The sequence below is a fragment of the Esox lucius genome, chromosome 4, assembly GCF_011004845.1.
Source record: "Esox lucius isolate fEsoLuc1 chromosome 4, fEsoLuc1.pri, whole genome shotgun sequence".
Taxonomy (NCBI): domain Eukaryota; kingdom Metazoa; phylum Chordata; class Actinopteri; order Esociformes; family Esocidae; genus Esox; species Esox lucius.
In genome coordinates, this window is record NC_047572.1 from 15052809 (window position 1) to 15072314 (window position 19506).

Consider the following 19506-nt stretch of genomic DNA (forward strand, 5'->3'; position numbering starts at 1 on the left):
GGCATCATTTAATGCCCCATCCGTCAGATGGCAACCTTCTTAGGGCAATGTCCCAATTACTGCCCTAGGACATTGGAATTTAAAACCAGAGGAAAGAGACCTCTACTGGCCCTCCAACACCACAGTAGCATGTATTCATGTGTGGATTATTTTAACCCTTCCCCAGTCTCATTCTCTTTACAACTGTCTTATCTTCCTCATCTGTCCTCCATCTTATCTGACAATACCTCTAATCACCCTACCTCTCACCTACCACTCCTGCCTCTTCACCTGTCCCTCCATCCCTCTAGCTTGGGTGGGAGCCCTGGCAATGGGCATGATCTTCTTCTGCTCCCCGGTGGTCTCCATGTTCACCGATCACTTCGGCTGCAGGAAGACAGCAGTGGGTGGAGCTACCGTGGCCTTTATCGGACTCCTCAGCACCGCCTTTGCAACGTAAGAACATCTTCAGTTTTAGAACCTTTCTACAACCTACCAAACATTCTGGAATCCTTACAACATTCCACACCTTCTAGAACTATTAAAGGTCCGTAAACTACTCAAGACGGAAAACCCCTCAGTCAGTTATTGCAGAATGAGGCCAGTACAGGAACTGAGATGGTGTACACTCAATCTGTGCTGTCATTTGTTGTATCTACTCAAATAAAATTACCAATTATTGTGAATTATCACAATATCAGGAAGCCATTGATTGTTGTTGTACCCACAAATCTACCAAGAGTATTGGTTCAAACCTAGTTCAGACGCATAACACATCTATTGTTTAATCTAATGGAGTAAACTTTCCTTTTTTTTGCAAGATAGGCAAGTTTTGTCAAATTAAAATCTTGCCTCTCTGCTTGGGTAACTAGCTACAGTCATGAAAAAGTAAGTGAACATGTAGGCTGAATTCCAACCACATTAATTGGTAACCCAAGTTAACAATCACACACAAAAAATTTATACCATTAATGTAAATTAAATCAACAGATAAGCAATTTCCTTATTTGGAGGAAGTTAGTACCCTACTTTTAAAGTCACATATAATGTCAGAATGGTGATGAAAACCAGTGCAACTAGGTATCTAGGGAGGGTCCAGTCCTCAATAAAGATTAACCATATGGGTTTGTGGTAACACATGATCAGAAGTGGTGGCATTATGGTTTGGGGCTTCCTCAGGGCCTTGCCAACTTGTCATCAACCATCCATGTTGAACCAGAGAATTCTTACGGAGAATGTGAGGACATTTGTCAAAAAGCTGGAGCTGAATTGAACATGGATCTTGCAACTGTACAATAATCTAAAACACACAAGCAAAGCTACAACAGAATTGTTAAAAAGAAATGGAGGGTTATGGAATGGCTGATTAAAAGCCCAGTACTGAGTTGAAATGTTGTATGTGGACTTCAAGCTAACGTGACACAAGTTAAGCAGTGTAAAGAAGAGTGGGCAAAAATTCCTCCCGGTTGATGTAAGAGACTGATAGCTGTTTCTTGAGTTACAAGAAATGGCTACATTGAGTATACGTTTTTTTAAAATTAATTATTGATTGCAAGTGGTTTTTCAGTGTCATTTGTTGAATTAGTGTACCTTTATCTGCCAATAGTGTACTAACGTTTTCACAGTATGTGCTGCCTATGTTTTCGATAACATATTGTTGAATCAGCTGCCTGGCTTAACACAGAACTGTACTCTGATTCTCTAAATGTATTTGTCCTGCACATTTTAGAGTGGCCTTTTATTGTGGCCAGCCTAAGGCACACCTGTGCAATAATCATGCTGTCTAATCAGCATCTTGATATCCCACACTTGTGAGGTGGATGGATTATCTCGGCATAGGAGAAGTGCTCACTAACACAGATTTAGACAGATTTGTGAACAATATTTGAGAGAAATAGGCCTTTTGTGTGCATAAAGAAAGTCTTAGATCTTTGAGTTCAGCTCATGATAAATGATTAATAAATAATAATAATTTTGTTCAGTGCATATATATATCTCCCTTTAGAACCCTCCACAATCTATAGAAGTCTCCTATGCTTTGGCTGATATTAGAATACATAAATCCTTTTACACACCCTGCCTTGCTTGGCATACACACCCTGCCTTTCAAGCCATAGGCTCCACTCCAATATTGACACTAGCACATTCTGCATTCTAACCCTGTTGTGTTAGAATTGATAGTGGAACAAATCACATTTTGACAAATGCTTAGTTAACAGCAAATAAATTATATTTTTTGAGAGAGCGAAGAAAATCAAAAGAAAACACTAGCACAGGGAATTTTGAGTTCAAAGAGCTTGAGTAAGGTAATGTTTTAAATGATTAAAACACAAAATGTCATGGTCTAGGTACATTTGTCTTATACATTTGAAAGAGTCCAATGTCTAGGGGCCTCTTCATAGAAATGAATAAAAAGGAATAAGTTCACAATGATAAAAATAACATGGTTATATGCAGGGGGTACCACTACCTAGTCAGTATGCATTAGGATTCATGTAAGTAGGGATTATAGCAGATAGTTAATAAACAGTAACAGCAGTATTATATTTTGTGTGTTTGAGTGTATATCTGTGTGAAGTCTAATGTGTGTGCTCAAAGTCAACAGATCTCCCCTGTAGCTTACTTGTTAAGAGTATGTCACTGGTAACAGCAGGGTTGTTGGTTTGATTCCCACCGGATGCCTGTATGTAAAAGTATGTGCTCACACTCCTTCTGTATTAGTGCATCTGCTAAAGTACTTAAATGTAAGTAAATAGCTCAAACCGGTGGAGAAGAGCTGGGAAGAGTTTTGAGATAACACCTACCTCTGCACCCATTATAATCTATGTCTACATATGTGACATGTATGTTTTAAATGGTGTTTTACTTACGTCCCCTGACCAGGTCTCTCAGCCTGCGGTATTTCACCTATGGGATCCTGTTTGGTTGTGGCTCCTCCTTTGCCTTCCAGCCCTCCCTTGTGATCCTGGGACACTACTTTCGCCGGCGTCTGGGGCTGGCCAACGGAGTGGTGACAGCCGGCAGCAGCCTGTTCTCAATGGGCCTTCCTGTGCTGCTCACTAAGGTGGCAGAGCCGCTGGGCCTTAGCAAAACCTTCCAGATACTCAGCCTCTTCATGCTGGTCCAGGCCCTGCTGGCCCTGACCTTCAGACCCCTGCTGCCCCTTGGAGCTCCAATGGGACCACCAGGACCTGGAGAGCCTGATGGGTCCACAACCCAGCCTGGGGCCACTCCCCGGGGAGGCCGCTGGAACAGGGGCCTGGCTCAGGTTCGGAAGGCCTTCAACCTGCAGGTGTTTCATATTGTCACCTACCGGGTGTGGGCGTTTGGGGTGGCTACAGCTGTGCTGGGATACTTCGTGCCCTATATCCACTTGGTAAGGACTCAAGGACCATCAAGATTTGCTGTTATTTCTTTCATGTTGTATTTTGGAAAATGGTTTGGTCTTGCTGATGCGTCTGCTCTGCAAAAAGATTTACAGTGTACATTTACAAGATGGTCATTTAGAAACCTGAAGTGCTTTGTTTCTCAGCTGTTTTTCTGAGATTCTTTTTTTTCCTGCACTTTCTTTTATTGTTCCCATGATTGGCATGTTATGTTTCGAAAAACTAAAAGTTCCTGACAAAAATTCCATCTAGATTGTGGAAGCTGACTTCAGAGTTATATTTAGTCAATGTATTGTGTTGTGTTAAGTTGTGTAATATTAGGTCAGTCAGCCCACTGATCTCAAATAAGCGGTTAGTGACAGTGTTACATGTAGATGTGAGTACCATCTAAGAGACTCCTTGTCACAACAGTATGCTATGTGAAGACTACCAAAAGATGAAGAAAAAAGACAGAGTGAGACAAAGGAAGTGGTAGAGAGAGAGGGAGGAGAATGGGTCTGATAGATGTGTAGTGTGAAGTTGTGAAGTTCTCGCTACAGATGTCAGATGTTTAGGCAGCCTCCCCACTGCCTGTCCTGTTTTCTCAGGCCCCAGAGCAAGACCCAAATGTAAACAAAGCCACCGGCTTTTGTTGTGCAAGCTCCATTCTGCTAAACGGACTCAGGAAGCTCTTTGCTTTAGGTCAGCCCTTACCATGGTATCCTATGGCCCTTGATGTTGTTTTGCTGCCATGTAGTGCAGTATCAAAGCAAAGGAAATATTTCACGTGAACTTGAGAGGGGGTAGGAGCTTCTGGTTAGGATGGGACATCAGAGGGGTTAGGGTTTTGAATCAGGTTTTGGGCACAGGGAAAAGAGAGAAGGGAAGGGAAATCACTTAGCTATAAATCCGCTCTGCCCCTTCTTGCTTCACTGTTGTGTCTTCAGAGAAAACATTTGTTATTGTAATGGTTATGTCCCCTTTTCCCATTGAATTCCCCTTACAAAGAATCCTATTGTTATTAGTGTTTTGTAGGTAGTGATATTTCAGGGATTTCAACTTGGTAACACATCATATAGAGAGATTTTTACAGTGTAATACTACACCTTTGAGGCATTATTCTGTGTTTTGCTTGGAGGTTTTCGTTGGCTATTTTCTTTGGCTGCTTCCAACTTCTCAGGGTGTGTGTTTGTATATGTTTCCAGGGGGGTTGGGTTAAAAGCAACAAGACACATCTCTGTCGTCTGAAAACAAAATGAACAATAAAGAATTCTTTTTTCACTAGATAAACTTTGTGAAAGAGCAGTTCAAGGAGACTCAGAAGGAGTGGATCTTGTTGGTGTGCATAGGAGCCTCATCTGGTGTGGGACGCCTGCTCTTCGGGAAAGTAGGTGACCTCATTGCTGGAGCCAAGAAGATCTGGATGCAGGTGAGACAACCCTCATACACCAGCGAGAAAAACAAATGGAAATTTCAATATTGGACATTTGCAGAGGTCTTCAAATGAATGACCCCTCAAATTGCGCTTGTATTTGTTGCAACACTATCCCAAAGATTTCCTCTAACATTAACCAAGCAAAATGAATATCTAAACAGTAAGATGTCTAATTGCTTGTGTTTAAACTCTATTGTAAAAAAAAAACTCCAGCCAGAAACCGCTCAAAGAAGATGCTTGTGCGTAATTTGAGCTCCTGTTTCTTCAGCATTCCATTCTAAAAGGTTGTCAGCAACATTGAAAATTGACCCCTAAAGGAAAATACCACCCAAAATTGGATCTTTTGGTATTTGTTTTAATTAGTCTTTTGTTGATTTACTAAGAGCTTTAAAATGCACTACATTATACACGATCAGCCATAACATTATGACCACTGACAGGTGAAGTGAATAACACTGATAATCTTATTATCATGGCACCTGTCAGGGCCAGCCGTCACCACCCCATAAATCCAAATTCCCCAAATCTCAATCCAATCGAGCATTCGTGGGATGTGCTGGACAAACAAGTCTAATCCATGGAGGCCCCACCTTGCAACTTACAGGACTTAAAGGATCTGCTGCTATCGTCTTGGTGCCAGATACCACAGCACACCTTCAGAGATCTAGTGGAGTCCATGCCTTGACGGGTCAGGGCTGTTTTGCTGGCAAAAGGGGGACCTATACAATATTAGGCAGGTGGACATAATGTTATGGCTGATCGGTGTACAATATCTATTTCTATTTGAATGTTCAATTATAACTATTGTTTTTGAATGATTACTGATATTCTAAACATTTTGCCACTGTAATATGTCCTCACAAAAAATTCCTTTTGACAGCATAAAAAATGTCTTGACCATCTACCTAATGAAAAGGTTATATCTGATAATATAAAAGTTACAAAAAACTCTGGCTTTTATATGGTTTGTGCAACTTCCCCTTTTCACATGAGTTATGATCGCCATGCTATCTCTTTATCTGGGTCAAGGGTCATTACTTCAAGCTATTTAATTTTGTTAACCTTGTGAAATTGAAACATACATATGGATTCAAGCCAGGCTTATTGCCATGTTGGTAAGTTACTATATTTTTTCTTTGAGATTTTTTTTTTTGTAGATGACTCAAGTAATTTTTCCTTTTTTAAGGGACTGATTCATTTTAGTGATTTTTTTCTGGCTAGCGAGTCCTAAAAGTAAGATTTGTATGTGATTATCCGGGTCAGTGGCTACAGACCAAAGCTTAGACCAACAAACGTATGTTTGCATAGGAAAGTAAATCCTCTACCATTAGTGAAGAAATACATGTTTAGAACTGATTATTTAAATTATCGTGCAATGACTGTCATTCAATTAATGAATGACAGTCATTAATGTATTATTGAATGTTAGGTTGGACACATCTCTATGAAAGCAAAACATACAGAAAGTATCTGCATAACAAACAAGAGAATGATTCATTCGTGGTGCTGCTGCCATTCACTTATCTTCGTCACGGCAGTCAAGCCGTCAAGAGCCATTCACAATCTAGTCTGGTTGTGGCCACAACTAAAGTTCTTTTTAAATGCATCAAGATATGTCCAGCAATCACAAATGAAAATGCAGTCACATATGACAAATCCAATAAGATAGGGCTTTGAGTTGTCATTCTGTGAATGACAAGCTTGTGAGTCATGACTCTTTTTGAGTAGTCAGTCTGTTTGCTGGTGGGTGGTTCTGCAATGTTTTGGGCATTACTGACTCAACCAATCATTGGACACATTTGAAGCACATTTGCATATGATGGCATGCAGCATTACATATTCATGACATTCTCCCTGCTCCTGTCTTCCCCAGACGGTGTCATTCATGGTGCTCGGTCTGATGTCCATTTTGATCCCCCAGTGCACTGTGTTTGAAGGCCTGATCGTAGTCTGTGTGTTTTTGGGACTTTGTGATGGCTGCTTCATTACCATCATGGCTCCCATAGCCTTTGAGCTCGTGGATCCCATGCAGGCCTCCCAGGCTATTGGCTACCTCCTGGGACTCATGGCTCTGCCCATGACCGCCGGACCCCCAATCGCCGGTGAGTACTACTGGCCCGTCACGTTACTGAACACTGACCTTAAAACTTTGGTTACCTGCGATAACTGATTTCGATTGCAAGGTAATGAGGACAGAGTTCAGGTCTGCTGTATATGAAAGGCAAGTGGTGCAGAGTGTGACCTCACAACTGGAATAAAAAGCCCCGTTAATAGAGATGGTTGGAAGGCCTGACCCTCCAACAGGGACTTTCCAACCAGACAGAAGTCTGAACATATTTGTTGTAGTATGAGCAGCATCATGTAAGCCGTTTCATGGTAGCCACATTCCATGGGGAATTATAAACAGGGTTGTATAAGGATCATTTATTCTTTGTTTATCATGACTATCAACACAGCCGTGGAGCTGTCGTGTCTCAGATACTTACATATGTAGTTGTATATTCTCTGGGTTAATATCCAGACGGTTTTTGTTTATATATTGGGAGTTTATATACAACCCTTTTTTCCAAAAAATTGGGATGCTGTGTAAAATGCAAATAAAAACAGAATGCAATGATGTGCAAATAATTTATCCCTGTATTTAATCAAAAATAGTTTTGAAATTGATGCCAGCAACAAGTTTCAAAAAGGTTTGGACAAAGGCATGTTCATCACTGTGTTGCATCACCTCGTCTTTAAACAATACTGTGTAAGTGTTTGGGAACTGAGGAGTCCAACAGTTTTGAAAGTGAAATGTTTTCCCATTCTTGCTTGATATAGGATTTCAGCTGCTCAACAGTTCAGGGTCTCCTTTGTCATATTTTTCATTTCATAATGCGTCAATTGTTTTCTATGGGTGACAGGTCTGGACTGCAGGCAGGCCAGTTTAGCATCCAGAATATTTTACTGCAGAGCCATGCTGTTGTAATATGTGCAGAATATGTTTGGCATTGTCTTGCTGAAACAAGCAAGGCCTTCCCTGAAAAGATGTTGTCTGGAATGCAGCATATGTTGCTTAAAATCTGTATATTAAAAAATATCTATATATTGTTCAGCATTAATGGTGCCTTCACAAATTTTCAAGTCACCTATGCCATGTGCACTAATGTACCTCCATACCATCACGGATGCTGGCTTTTGAACTGTGCGCTGATCTCCTCTTTAGCCATCTCCTCTTTAACCATCTCCTTTTTAGCCCGGAGGACATGGCGTCCATGATTCCCAAAAATTATTTCAAATATTTATTCGTCAGACCATCGGACAGTTTTCAACTTCACCTCAGTCAATCTTAAATGAGCTTGGGCCAAGAGAAGGCGACAGTGTTTCTGGATCTTGTGTATATATATGGTTTCTTCTTTGCATGTTAGAGTTTTAACTTGCATTTGTGGATGCTGCAACATACTGTGTTCACAGACAATGGTTTTCTGAAGTGTTCCTGAGCAGTGATGTACTTTACAGAATCGTGTCTGTTTTTAATGCAGTGCCGCCTATGGGCCTGAAGATCACATCCACCATAGATGATGAGATCCCCAAACTCCTTGCAGTTTTAACCTTTGCGCTATTTGCCTGTACAGTCATTCAAAGTGGTGAACCCCTCCCCATCTTTACTTCTGAAAGACTCATCCTCTCTTGGATGCTCTTTTCATTCCCAGTCATGTCACTGACCTGTTGCCAATTAACCTAATCAGTTGTGAGATGTTCCACCTGTTTTCTTTAGCATTACACAACTTTGCCCCTGTTGCCCCTGTCCCTGCTTTTTTGAAATGTGTTTCTGGCATCAAATTCAAAGTGGGTATATATTTTGCAAGAAGCAATACAATTTGTCAGTTTAAACATTTGATGTTGAATTTATATTATTTTCTATTGAAAACAGGGTTTAAATTATTTGCATATCACTGCATTCTGTTTTTCTTAACATTCTATACTGTCCCAACTTTTTTGGAATTGGGGTTGTGTGTGTTTGTGTGTGTGTTTATATATATTATACTGTTGATTTAAGTTCCAATCTGTAGCTGCATCACTAATAGTGCGTGCTACATTTGTTTGGACCCTACTCGCTGTACATTGGATTTCTGTCTTCAGGGTTCAGTATGGTTTTGCCTGAATACAACCTAGTTGAATGTGGAGCAAGAATCCTACCCATCAAAACCTGGATAGGAATGTCAGCTTTCTTCACTGCCAACCTGGGTTAAAATGGTGTTCAAAATACTGTACTGTATGTTTAACTGTTTTCAGCATTAACTTGATCCTGTCTTGTGGGTGAATGTAGCCTAGTGAGTAAAGCATCTGACCAGTAACTGAATCTTTGCTGTATAAAATCCCTGAGCTGGCAAGTGGAAAATCATTCTATCCCTGAGCAAGGCAGTCAACTCTAATTAATCTCAGGCTTTTGCAGTTAATTAGAATGTTCTCTCAGTCTGATTACCTGGTAAAATACTGAAAAACAGACAGCCATATGGGCACAGGTTGTGAACTGTTTTTTCTATAGGACTCTTCTGTTGGTGGCGTCATATCAGGCAAGCTCTATCAAGCACACGTAAAATAATTAAAGATTCAGAATATCTTTTCAAGCCCAGACTGTGTCTCTACTCCTTCTTAGAGCATCAGTGTTCCAGCATTGACTTTGCATCCTGTTGGGCCTCGTTGACTATGTCTTTCAATGCTATATGCCAAATGTTAAATGAGTTATCTACCTTGTTTTCAGCCCTTGTTGGCAGTGGCTCCTGAAGGTTTGCTTAGCACCCTTGGTACCCTTGGCTACTCTTTTTAACAAAAAAGCAAAGGCCTGAACAAACAACCTACAAATCTCAAAGTGCATTGGAGCAGACAATTGAACTTTCACCCCTCCGGTGTCATCCACCAATTTATTTTATGGAAGAAACATTTATTTAGTCAAATACCCATTGCTTCTATCTTGAAAAAACAAGTTGTTATTCCTTTGGCTGCATTTGACTCATTTCTCTTCCTTCTTTGCGTTTCTCCCTCCTTGTCAGGGCTGCTTCATGACATCTTTGGGGATTACCACATGGCCTTCTATCTGGCGGGGGTCCCTCCTATCGTGGGGGGCTTGGTGCTGTTCTTAGTGCCCCTGATACACCAGCGACAGCAGAGAATCTTGGGGGGCCAGAGTGGAGGGGCAGAGGACCACATGCTGCCCCCCGTGACGACCCCCAAGGACTGTTCTAATGGAGACCTGTTGCCCGGATACACTGACATAGAAACACACATATGAGTATCACTACACAAAGGTACGAGAGGGGAGGTGTGTGTAGGTTCGTGTACACACACACACACACACACAAATCTATGGCTGAAAAGGCAGACATCTCATGTTTTTCATTTCTTTTTTCCACCTGTTAGGGATTCTATTCACCAGCACCTGAAATCACAAACCCCGCCACCCATGCCACGCCCTGAACGTCAGACCAACTACCTGCGGATGGACCTTTGACATCTGACACAGTTTCTATAGGAAAAGCCCCCTCCTGTCCAGACACCAGAGTTACTCATTGTGATCCCTGTGGTCCCCGGAGAGGGCAAGGAGTTTTTACCTTCCTAATGAAAGGAGGAGGGCGTCACTGTCCGACTTCCTCCAATGAGGAGAGAGAAGAAGTGCATTATAATGGAATCTGGGCGTTACCCAAAAGGTGTTGTCTCTCCCTGACGAGTGATTGAGGGTTTAAATGTGAATGCTCATGGTAAGGGCCGTCACCTGAAGTATTCTTTTTAACCCTATAGCGTCGGACATCAGAAATGCATGAATCTTTTTATGTTTAACATGTATTTCCGAGTATGTAAATAATTTAATATTCTTTCGTAGGTTTTTAAATGAGAGATTATTAAGAAAGAGGAAAAGTTTAACAATAATTGAAAGGAGTACTTGGTACTTCTATCTAGATGAAAAGCATTTTACACTTTATTTTAATGTTATATGTTCTTCTGTAGATTATTATATATGTCAAAGACATAATATAGATCATTTTAATGATTTCAGTTACGACACCTTGCAGTTGCATTTGAACTAGTCTCAACAGATAATGTTCATTGTAGATTTATGAAGGCGCTACGCTAGCATCTGTTTCCATTTTGCATTATACTAAATGTATCAACTGCGTATCAAAAGCTCTAAAATGTAATCACCTCACCCAGATAGAATTTACTGATGCAGTTTTTCAATCCAACCTGTGCTATGGCGGAAATAATGATGAATTGAGCCAGACCATACAGAACAGATCTGTTAGTCTTCTGAGTTTGTAGAGCCTTAAATCAATTTTGTAATTATAAAATGTCTGTTATTGATTCACTCTAATCTTTTTCATACACAATTTTGGATAAGTAAATATTTTCTGAAATGTTTTGCCAAATAATAATTTAGTATGCATATGTTTGTTTTATCTTTCAGCATTTGTTTTATTTAATTTTTTGTTTTATTTTACTGTCTTTTTAAAATGACATTGGGATCTTGTTTTTCCCATGGGGATTAATCCTTACTTTTCTTTTCAGTCCAACTTCTGATTGGTCCTGCATTGCTGTCCATGGGTCAATACATGACTACTACTAAGTGAAAATTGTTCTTGTGTAAAATTTGGAATTAAGTGGAAGTTTAGAGTTGCATCATTTTTAGCTGTGGTCAGTCAAGAGTTGAGCCAGAGATCCCAACTGCCTGTTTTCTGAAATCTAGGGATGCTAACAATGCTTATTCAGTATCCACTGGTCAGCAATAACCAGTAGTTGAGAATATTGCTTGACAGTTCATTCAAAACATGTAACCTTCAGTCTGCTGCTGTTTCTGGGACAAACAATCTAAATCTATATCAAGGGCATTGAACTTAATTTTGAATGGAAAGGTGTTTTTGCCGTGTGCATGTTTGTATGTGTATGTGTGTGTGTGTGTGTGTTTGGGCATTGGTCCACAGACCAGACAATTATAGACATTACTCATTGTTTGATCCTTCCTCATTCTGATCCTTATTGGTCCACATCAAACCGATGGTAATGTTTTGATGATTTTGCTGCTTAACTACCTTCAGATGACACTTCCCTGTACTGATTGTTGGGTTCATAAATTGTCACGGTAGTTATAACCAGATATTGCCTCATGGAGTTTTTCACTCAAGCAGTAAAAATTTAATAGAATGCATAAACGTTTCATAAACGTTAACTGGACCACTTACCTCCTGAATATTACATTTTCTGAGTGTGACAGGAGATGTAAATCAGTGTCGTAAAGGACCACATTCCCTGTGCACTGAACAGGGCACTGATTCTGGTCATAGGTCAAATGTAGGGCATGATAAAGTGAATATAGTGCCATTTAGGAATCAGCATTGAATACACTAAGACAGGGAGAGAAACAGAGTCCACAAATACCACAATACCTCAGTAATCTTGTTAAATGTGCTGGCATTCTTTGAATCATTACATTATATTTCCTATGTTGTTTTCTTTTTTAACTGTTGTTAGCTACAAAAACACAGAGCTTTCCAATTAGGATACATTTGCGGTGTTTTACTGCCGTAACCTGCTTTCAGTCTTTACCCGTTATTAATACTTGGTTGCTTTAGTAATTGTTGCTTTTTTTTTTAAAGGTGATCAGAAGCATAACATATAACAATTCAATTGAATGATAAAACTGTTAAAGTGTGTTTCTCTCAGTTCGGTGCGTGTGTGAGTGAGCTCACAGATTTTTGAGATTTATCAAATTTGTGTGGTTAGGAGAAATCTACGCCCATTTATTTTCCTTCGTTCTTGTCTAAATGCCTTTCCCCTGATTGTTGAGTTACAGCCAGAGTATAGCTGTTCTGTTTCCAGCCTCCTGCAGACTGATTGAATGGGGTCATCAGGTCATCCCCACGATCACCTTATTAAGTAGCTCTGTATGTTCAGTTGATCTGCGCCTCCACGCTGCTCCTAAGTCCTATATACTGTAGTTAGTTGATCAGAGAGCCTGCTGGTTTAGCCAGGTCGAATCAGACTAAACCATTGTGAGGGCCGATTTACCAGGTTTCGTTGTTGTCCTAAAGTGTTTGCCCCTCATTGTTGTCCTTATACTGCAGATGCCATGAACAAGCATGCTCAAGTTGTGGGCAAACACCTTAACATCTTTTTGTCCTGTTTTTCCAATTGGTATCATTGGTCTGTTTTGTGTGACAGTATAAGATTGGTATCTTCTGAGATGAGCAACACTGTTGTTTGCTTGTTTAGCCGGTGATCGGCTGACCAAAGGCATGTTGTCCATGCAGCCAATGTTAGGTCACCAGGAACACTAGTTTCCAAATGGACACTAGTGCACATAACACCCTAAATCTACAGACCATGTACCAGATCAATGAACATTGCAATATCGGCTCACATGTTATTTAGGCTTATTTGCACTCTATAAGATAATTCTCTCATTATAAAACTTCATATACAGTGGGGAGAACAAGTATTTGATACACTGCCGATTTTGCATGTTTTCCCACTTACAAAGCATGTAGAAGTCTGTACATTTTATCATAGGTACTCTTCAACTGTGAGTGAAATCTAAAACAAAAATCCAGAAAATCACATTGTATGATTTTTAAGTAATTCATTTGCATTTTATTGCATGACATAAGTATTTGATACATCAGAAAAGCAGAACTTAATATTTGGTACAGAAATCTTTGTTTACAATTACAGAGTTCATACGTTTCCTGTAGTTCTTGACCAGGTTTGCGCACACTGCAGCAGGGATTTTGGCCCACTCCTCCATACAGACCTTCTCCAGATCCTTCAGGTTTTCGGCTGTCGCTGGGCAATACGGACTTTCAGCTCCCTCCAAAGATTTTCTATTGGGTTCAGGTCTGGAGATTGGCTAGGCAACTCCTGGACCTTGAGATGCTTCTTACGGAGCCACTCCTTAGTTGCCCTGGCTGTGTGTTTCGGGTCATTGTCATGCTAGAAGACCCAGCCACGATCTTCAATGCTCTTACTGAGGGAATGAGGTTGATGGCCAAGATCTCGTGATACATGGCCCCATCCATCCTCCCCTCAATACGGTGCAGTCATCCTGTCCCCTTTGCAGAAAAGCATCCCCAAAGAATTATGTTTCTACCTCCATGCTTCACGGTTGGGATGGTGTTCTTGGGGTTGTACTCATCCTTCTTCTTCCTCCAAACACAGCGAGTGGAATTTAGCCCAAAAAGCTCTATTTTTGTCTCATCAGACCGCATGACCTTCTCCCATTCCTTCTCTGGATCATCCAGATGGTCATTGGAAAACTTCAGATGGGCCTGGACATGCGCTGGCTTGAGCAGGGGGACCTTGCGTGCGCTGCAGGATTTTAATCTATGACGGCGTAGTGTGTTACTAATGGTTTTCTTTGAGACTGTGGTCATTGACCAGGTCCTACCGTGTAATTCTGGGCTGATCCCTCACCTTCCTCATGATCATTGATGCCCCACGAGGTGAGATCTTGCATGGAGCCCCAGACCAAGGAAGATTGACCGTCATTTTGAACTTCTTCCATTTTCTAATAATTGCGCCAACAGTTGTTGCCTTTTCACCAAGCTGCTTGCCTATTGTCCTGTAGCTCATCCCAGCCTTGTGCAGGTCTACAATTTTATCCCTAATGTCCTTACACAGCTCTCTGGTCTTGGCCATTGTGGAGAGGTTGGAGTCTGTTTGATTGAGTGTGTGGACAGGTGTCTTTTGTACAGGTAACGAGATCAAACAAGTGCAGTTAATACAGGTAATGAGTGGAGAACAGGAGGGCTTCTTAAAGAAAAACTAACAGGTCTGTGAGAGCTGGAATTCTTACTGGTTGGTAGGTGATCAAATACTTATGTAATGCAATAAAATGCAAATTAATTATTTAAAAATCGTACAATGTGATTTTCTGGATTTTTGTTTATATTCCGTCTCTCACAGTTGAAGAGTACTTATGATAAAAATTACAGACCTCTACATGCTTTGTAAGCAGGAAAACCTGCAAAATCGGCAGTGTATCGAATACTTGTTCTCCCCACTATATATATACAGCTTCCACAGCAACATTATTTAATTTGTGCTCATATCGTTGCTATTTTAATTGAATAGCTTTCTAAACCCCAGGGATCTTTTGGGGGGTGGGGGGCGTTTTTATTGTGTTCATTTTTTCAGTCTCAGCCAGCTGGGTATGTGTATGTGTCTGTTAAACAGGGCTGTACGATAAGGTCAAACAAATTCCTCTTTTTATTACATTCTTGGGATGACGTGATCATCCCAATTGTCCTAAACGGGAGCATGTTCCCTTTTATAGGGCAGGGCTTCTTTAGCTGTTTCACCCATGTATAGACCTTGTGTTGCTCCCGTTGACTATTTCCTAATGTCATACTCACTCTGTCATCTTTGCACCGTTTTCTGTGCTCCTGCTGTTGTTTTCATCATAACTTTTGCCTCTGATTTCCAAACATCTGTCACCAGTCTTCTCCAGAACCACCAATTTGAATATGCTTTCATTGTATTTTGTCAAGAAGTATTATAACAATAGGAATGACAAGAATTACAATGACAAAGACTTATGCTGCTAGATGAGTGTAATTTCTTTTGAAGTTATTTTGGATCTGTAACAAACTATTTGGTATTGTTTTCTATTAAACCTGCAGCAAATGTCTAATATGGTAAGAGTTGTCTGGGTTTTCTTTGGCTGGTGACTAAAGTCTTCCATTTGTATTATTACATGCCTATGGATGTAAATAATATCCAGTCAGTATAACGGTGTCTGTCTTCATACCGAACCTTCATACCTACCATGCTGTCAATGTTTGCTGCCCTGTGAATGTCACATGTCCTTATGAACAGGACTCTGTTTTAATGGTGAGGTATTGCCTCCTTATTACCTATATAGTGACCTACTTTTGCAGTGCCCTTTGCCTTGGCCAAAAGTAGCGCGCTACAGATGGTGACATTTGGGGTGCATTCTTGATGTTCAGTGAGGTCTGACTCATCTGGAGAAAATGCACTGAGTGAGCACCTCTGACACATACATACGCACACACACACAGCCTTGTTTTATTGTTTTTTTGCAGACTTCTTGGGGACAAAAAAAACTATTGTCATTCAAATGTTGTCCCTTTCCCTGAATGTTACCTTAAAATAGTATTTCACTTTCAACTTCATGTTAGTTCCATTTCCTGAGACTTTTGGCTTAGAAAGTGTGCAGTCCATAATTTTGTTTATATAAACAGTCATTTAAATCTTTAGATAACGTTAGCCACCATGGAAGTAATCAGGGTGAATGGACTTTTTTTATTTATACTAATCATGCAAATTGGTTATTTGTTTTGATGATACTTAAAGGTTATTTAACAAAATATGCCTTGTTCTTGTGAGGACATGTGGTTCTTACATGTGTATTTAAATAAGCACCCCCACAAACATGTTTTTAAGGCAAATAAAATATAATCAACATGTCATACATACAGTATACTGATTTCAAAACTGCCCACTAGGGGGAATGGTGAACACTATTAAATATAAAGAACAACTGCAGCGAATATCAACTCTTCACTCTTGAAAATAAGAAGTCCCCCGTTATTGTGTCACCATGTAATACAGGGTTGAATTAACAATTATATCAACAAGTCATGTCCTAGCTTGCTCATATATGGGATGGCCACACCTCAATATAGTCCAGGCTCCATGTGAAATTGAGCTGTGTGAACATAGCCACAATAAGAATTATCCACTAGAGTGGATTTTGTGTTTCAATTTAATATAAAAGCCTGCTGTTGTAAGATGTATATAGACAGTGGAATCATGGAACCTTTAGATTAGAAAATTATTAACAAAATAGGATATTGTCAGAAAATATATAATTGAATACAATCAATAATTATTGTACTCAAAAATGTGGCATGCTTATTGCACTGTTTATATATGTTTCTGCATCTTCCAATGGTTGACTTTTAATTTGAAGACAAAATGCAAATTCCACTTGTGGCCATTCCTTATTGTCGCTACCTTCACACTGTTGTGATAATGGTCTTTAAGACTGAAGGAAAAGCCTACATGGACTTTCTATTCATTGGGTCTGACTAAATGCAAAATCTAACATATGCGTTAAGGTTTGGAGATTGGTTGCACAACTGCTGGGTCTGACACTATGCTTTGCACTTTGTATCATTTACACTAACTGTAACCTTCGACATCCCATCGCTGGTTTGCCTCTGAAGCTAAGCAGAGGCGGTCCTGAATGGGAGACCAGATGCTGTTAAAAAGGATGTTTGAAGGCCAGTAGGGGGCAATGAAAGGCATTAATGCCTGCTAGCATTGGACCAAATATTTTTTTTTATAGCGACCCCATTATTCTAACTACAATTGCATACATTTGTCTTTGGTGTCTTTCCATTTGATATGATGTTAAATGATGTTGTATGAACGCATTCTCAGGATGACTCAGGGAAAGATGATGTGAGTGTCCCTCCAGTATTACTTCTTACATCTTGAATGGGGATGTTGATGCCTTTGTTATCCACCCCCACCTTGCCATATATATCCACATGAACATGGTTTAGTGCAGCCAGGCATTGTCTTGATGTGTCCCAAGCAGCACCCTATTCCCTTTAATATTCATAACATTTTGATCGTGGTCCATAAAATACAAAAAGCCATTTGTGATGACAATACCCCCCCCCCCACCACCCCGCTCTCCCGTTTGACCCACTTTACTCCCTCAGCAGCCAGTCGGGTGAACAAACATGAGTTGTTCGCTTCACTGAACGCTCCAGAAAAGATCCTCCAGTTCCGTTCAGTTCTTAGAACTACCAGCAGCCAGTCTGGCATGCTGTCCAACTGCTCCCATGTGACTTACAACAAGGCTTGGGTGGAAGGACAGGAAAACGTATGGGCCAAATTGGATTGAAATGGCTCAGGTTTCAAAATGCTACAGAGAGGATTTCCTGTTTCTTTCAGAGATAACTTGCTGTAGATGGCTCCTGTGAGAAGGTTAATATGTTTTCCAGGGATCAAACAGTAATCAACTGATGAGCAACAGTGAGGTGTAAACAGCAGAGGGAGTCTTTTCCTCTTCAGAACGCTGTCATTCTGGACACATAATAGAAACGACCCGGGTGCCATTGTCTTGTTCTGTCATACTGGACACACAATGGACACCACCCGGGTGCCATTGTCTTGGGACAACCCCAAAATGATGACATCTGACACATCATGTTCTGTAATACTGGACACATAATTTCAGAGCATGCTCTAAAAATATATATATATATATATATATATATATATATACCATAGTGCATTATGGTATTAGTTTTTTGGGAAACTAATACCAGACACCAGATTATTACATGGAAACTGCTTTCTTTTATTATGATTTTAAAGCTAAGGAAAACATGTGTGATCTACATAAATGTGTGCATATGGGGACCTGATTGCCCACAAAGAAAAAAAAAATTCTGTCACCACAAGAGAAAATATTCAGCTCAGGGAAAATGATTAGGGAAGAACCTAGTTTTAGGCACTACCAGTTTGGTTTAGGGTTAGGTGTTTGGCTTAGGTTATGTTTAGACATAATTCGGTTATTGAGGTTAACATCAAGGTAGGGTTATGGTAGAATCTGGTTTGTGGCTAAGCAATGGGCAGCTTGAATTTCTGGGTTTTCTGGAAAGTTAATAATAGACATGTCATTCACTGTTCTGTAGTCATGGCCCATATGGAAAGAAGAAGTGATGTAAGAGAATGTTAAGGGTATGTCCCGATATTAGTCCTCTGTGTGTGTTACAAAACAACCCTTCCTTTTTTGTACACAATTTCTCACTTAATGATCTAGACCCCCACGCATGGAAGTCGCTCTTTTTTTATGTTGTGACACATTTATGACAATCTGATGAAGTCTGTAATGCTAGTCAAATGAATCCATTCCAAGGAGAGATTCGTTTGTGATTTCAAGTAAGAATCAAAAGGGAGTTCAATGCATTTTCAAGATGTCCTCCTGCAGTGCAAGTACAAGGATTTTAATGGCGCTGAATTCATGTGTCAGTGCTCCTATTCCCATAGCGATAGTGTTTTGTTGTTGTTTGAACAGGGAAACAGAGTGATGTTGTGCTACAGCCTGTCATGTTTTTGCCAACATTTGTTCAGCAGGATTGTCTGTCTGTTCTCTCCATCCAAACCAAACAACGTGGCTTTGTGGTCAACTTCCTCCGTGAGGGGCTGATAACTAGAGTTGCATGCCCACAGTGTCCACAAACACACTGCTCACTCCCTGTCGCTCACTCCTTTACAAAGTCTACTGTATCTCCTTTGTTCATGCACACACGGTTGTCTTCCTCTGTGTCGCTCACTGTTATTCTTCTGGGTTACAGATATTTATGAAGACCTATATTTCATCTTTGTATTGCAACTTACGTTTTCATATCGAATGAAACAATGGTCAAATCAGTCACACATGCCAATGGCTTGAGAGATTGTGAAAAGTGGATAAGACTGAATTAAAGTCTTGAGAGGCAGAATAACAACCCTCCCTAATCGTAAAACAACAGAGACGCTGCCAGTGTCCCCCTGGACTGGAAGAAAACACAACTGTCTTGTCACTGAAGTAAGATGGAGAGCAGGACAGGAAGAGAAAGCATGGGAGGACTGGGGTGTGTGGAGCTGGGGGGAGGGAGACGTGTGAGACGTGTGTGTGCCTATGTGATCCAGGTCCATGTGTACATGTCCCCGCAA

The 19506-nt window shown here is 40.4% G+C and overlaps 1 protein-coding gene across 2 annotated transcripts in view; it reads left to right on the forward strand.

Annotated features, from left to right (window-relative positions):
• Window positions 1-12610, forward strand: part of slc16a2 (solute carrier family 16 member 2) — a 35374-nt gene extending 22764 nt beyond the window's left edge. For both annotated transcript variants that reach the window (XM_010894372.3, XM_010894374.3), the window contains 6 exons: window positions 291-435; window positions 2863-3355; window positions 4630-4773; window positions 6653-6881; window positions 9813-10067; window positions 10180-12610. In XM_010894372.3, coding sequence (XP_010892674.1) covers window positions 291-435; window positions 2863-3355; window positions 4630-4773; window positions 6653-6881; window positions 9813-10051 — 1250 coding nt within the window. In that variant the 3' untranslated portion in view covers window positions 10052-10067; window positions 10180-12610. The remainder of the gene's footprint in view (window positions 1-290; window positions 436-2862; window positions 3356-4629; window positions 4774-6652; window positions 6882-9812; window positions 10068-10179) is intronic.
• The last annotated feature ends 6896 nt before the right edge of the window (window positions 12611-19506 follow it).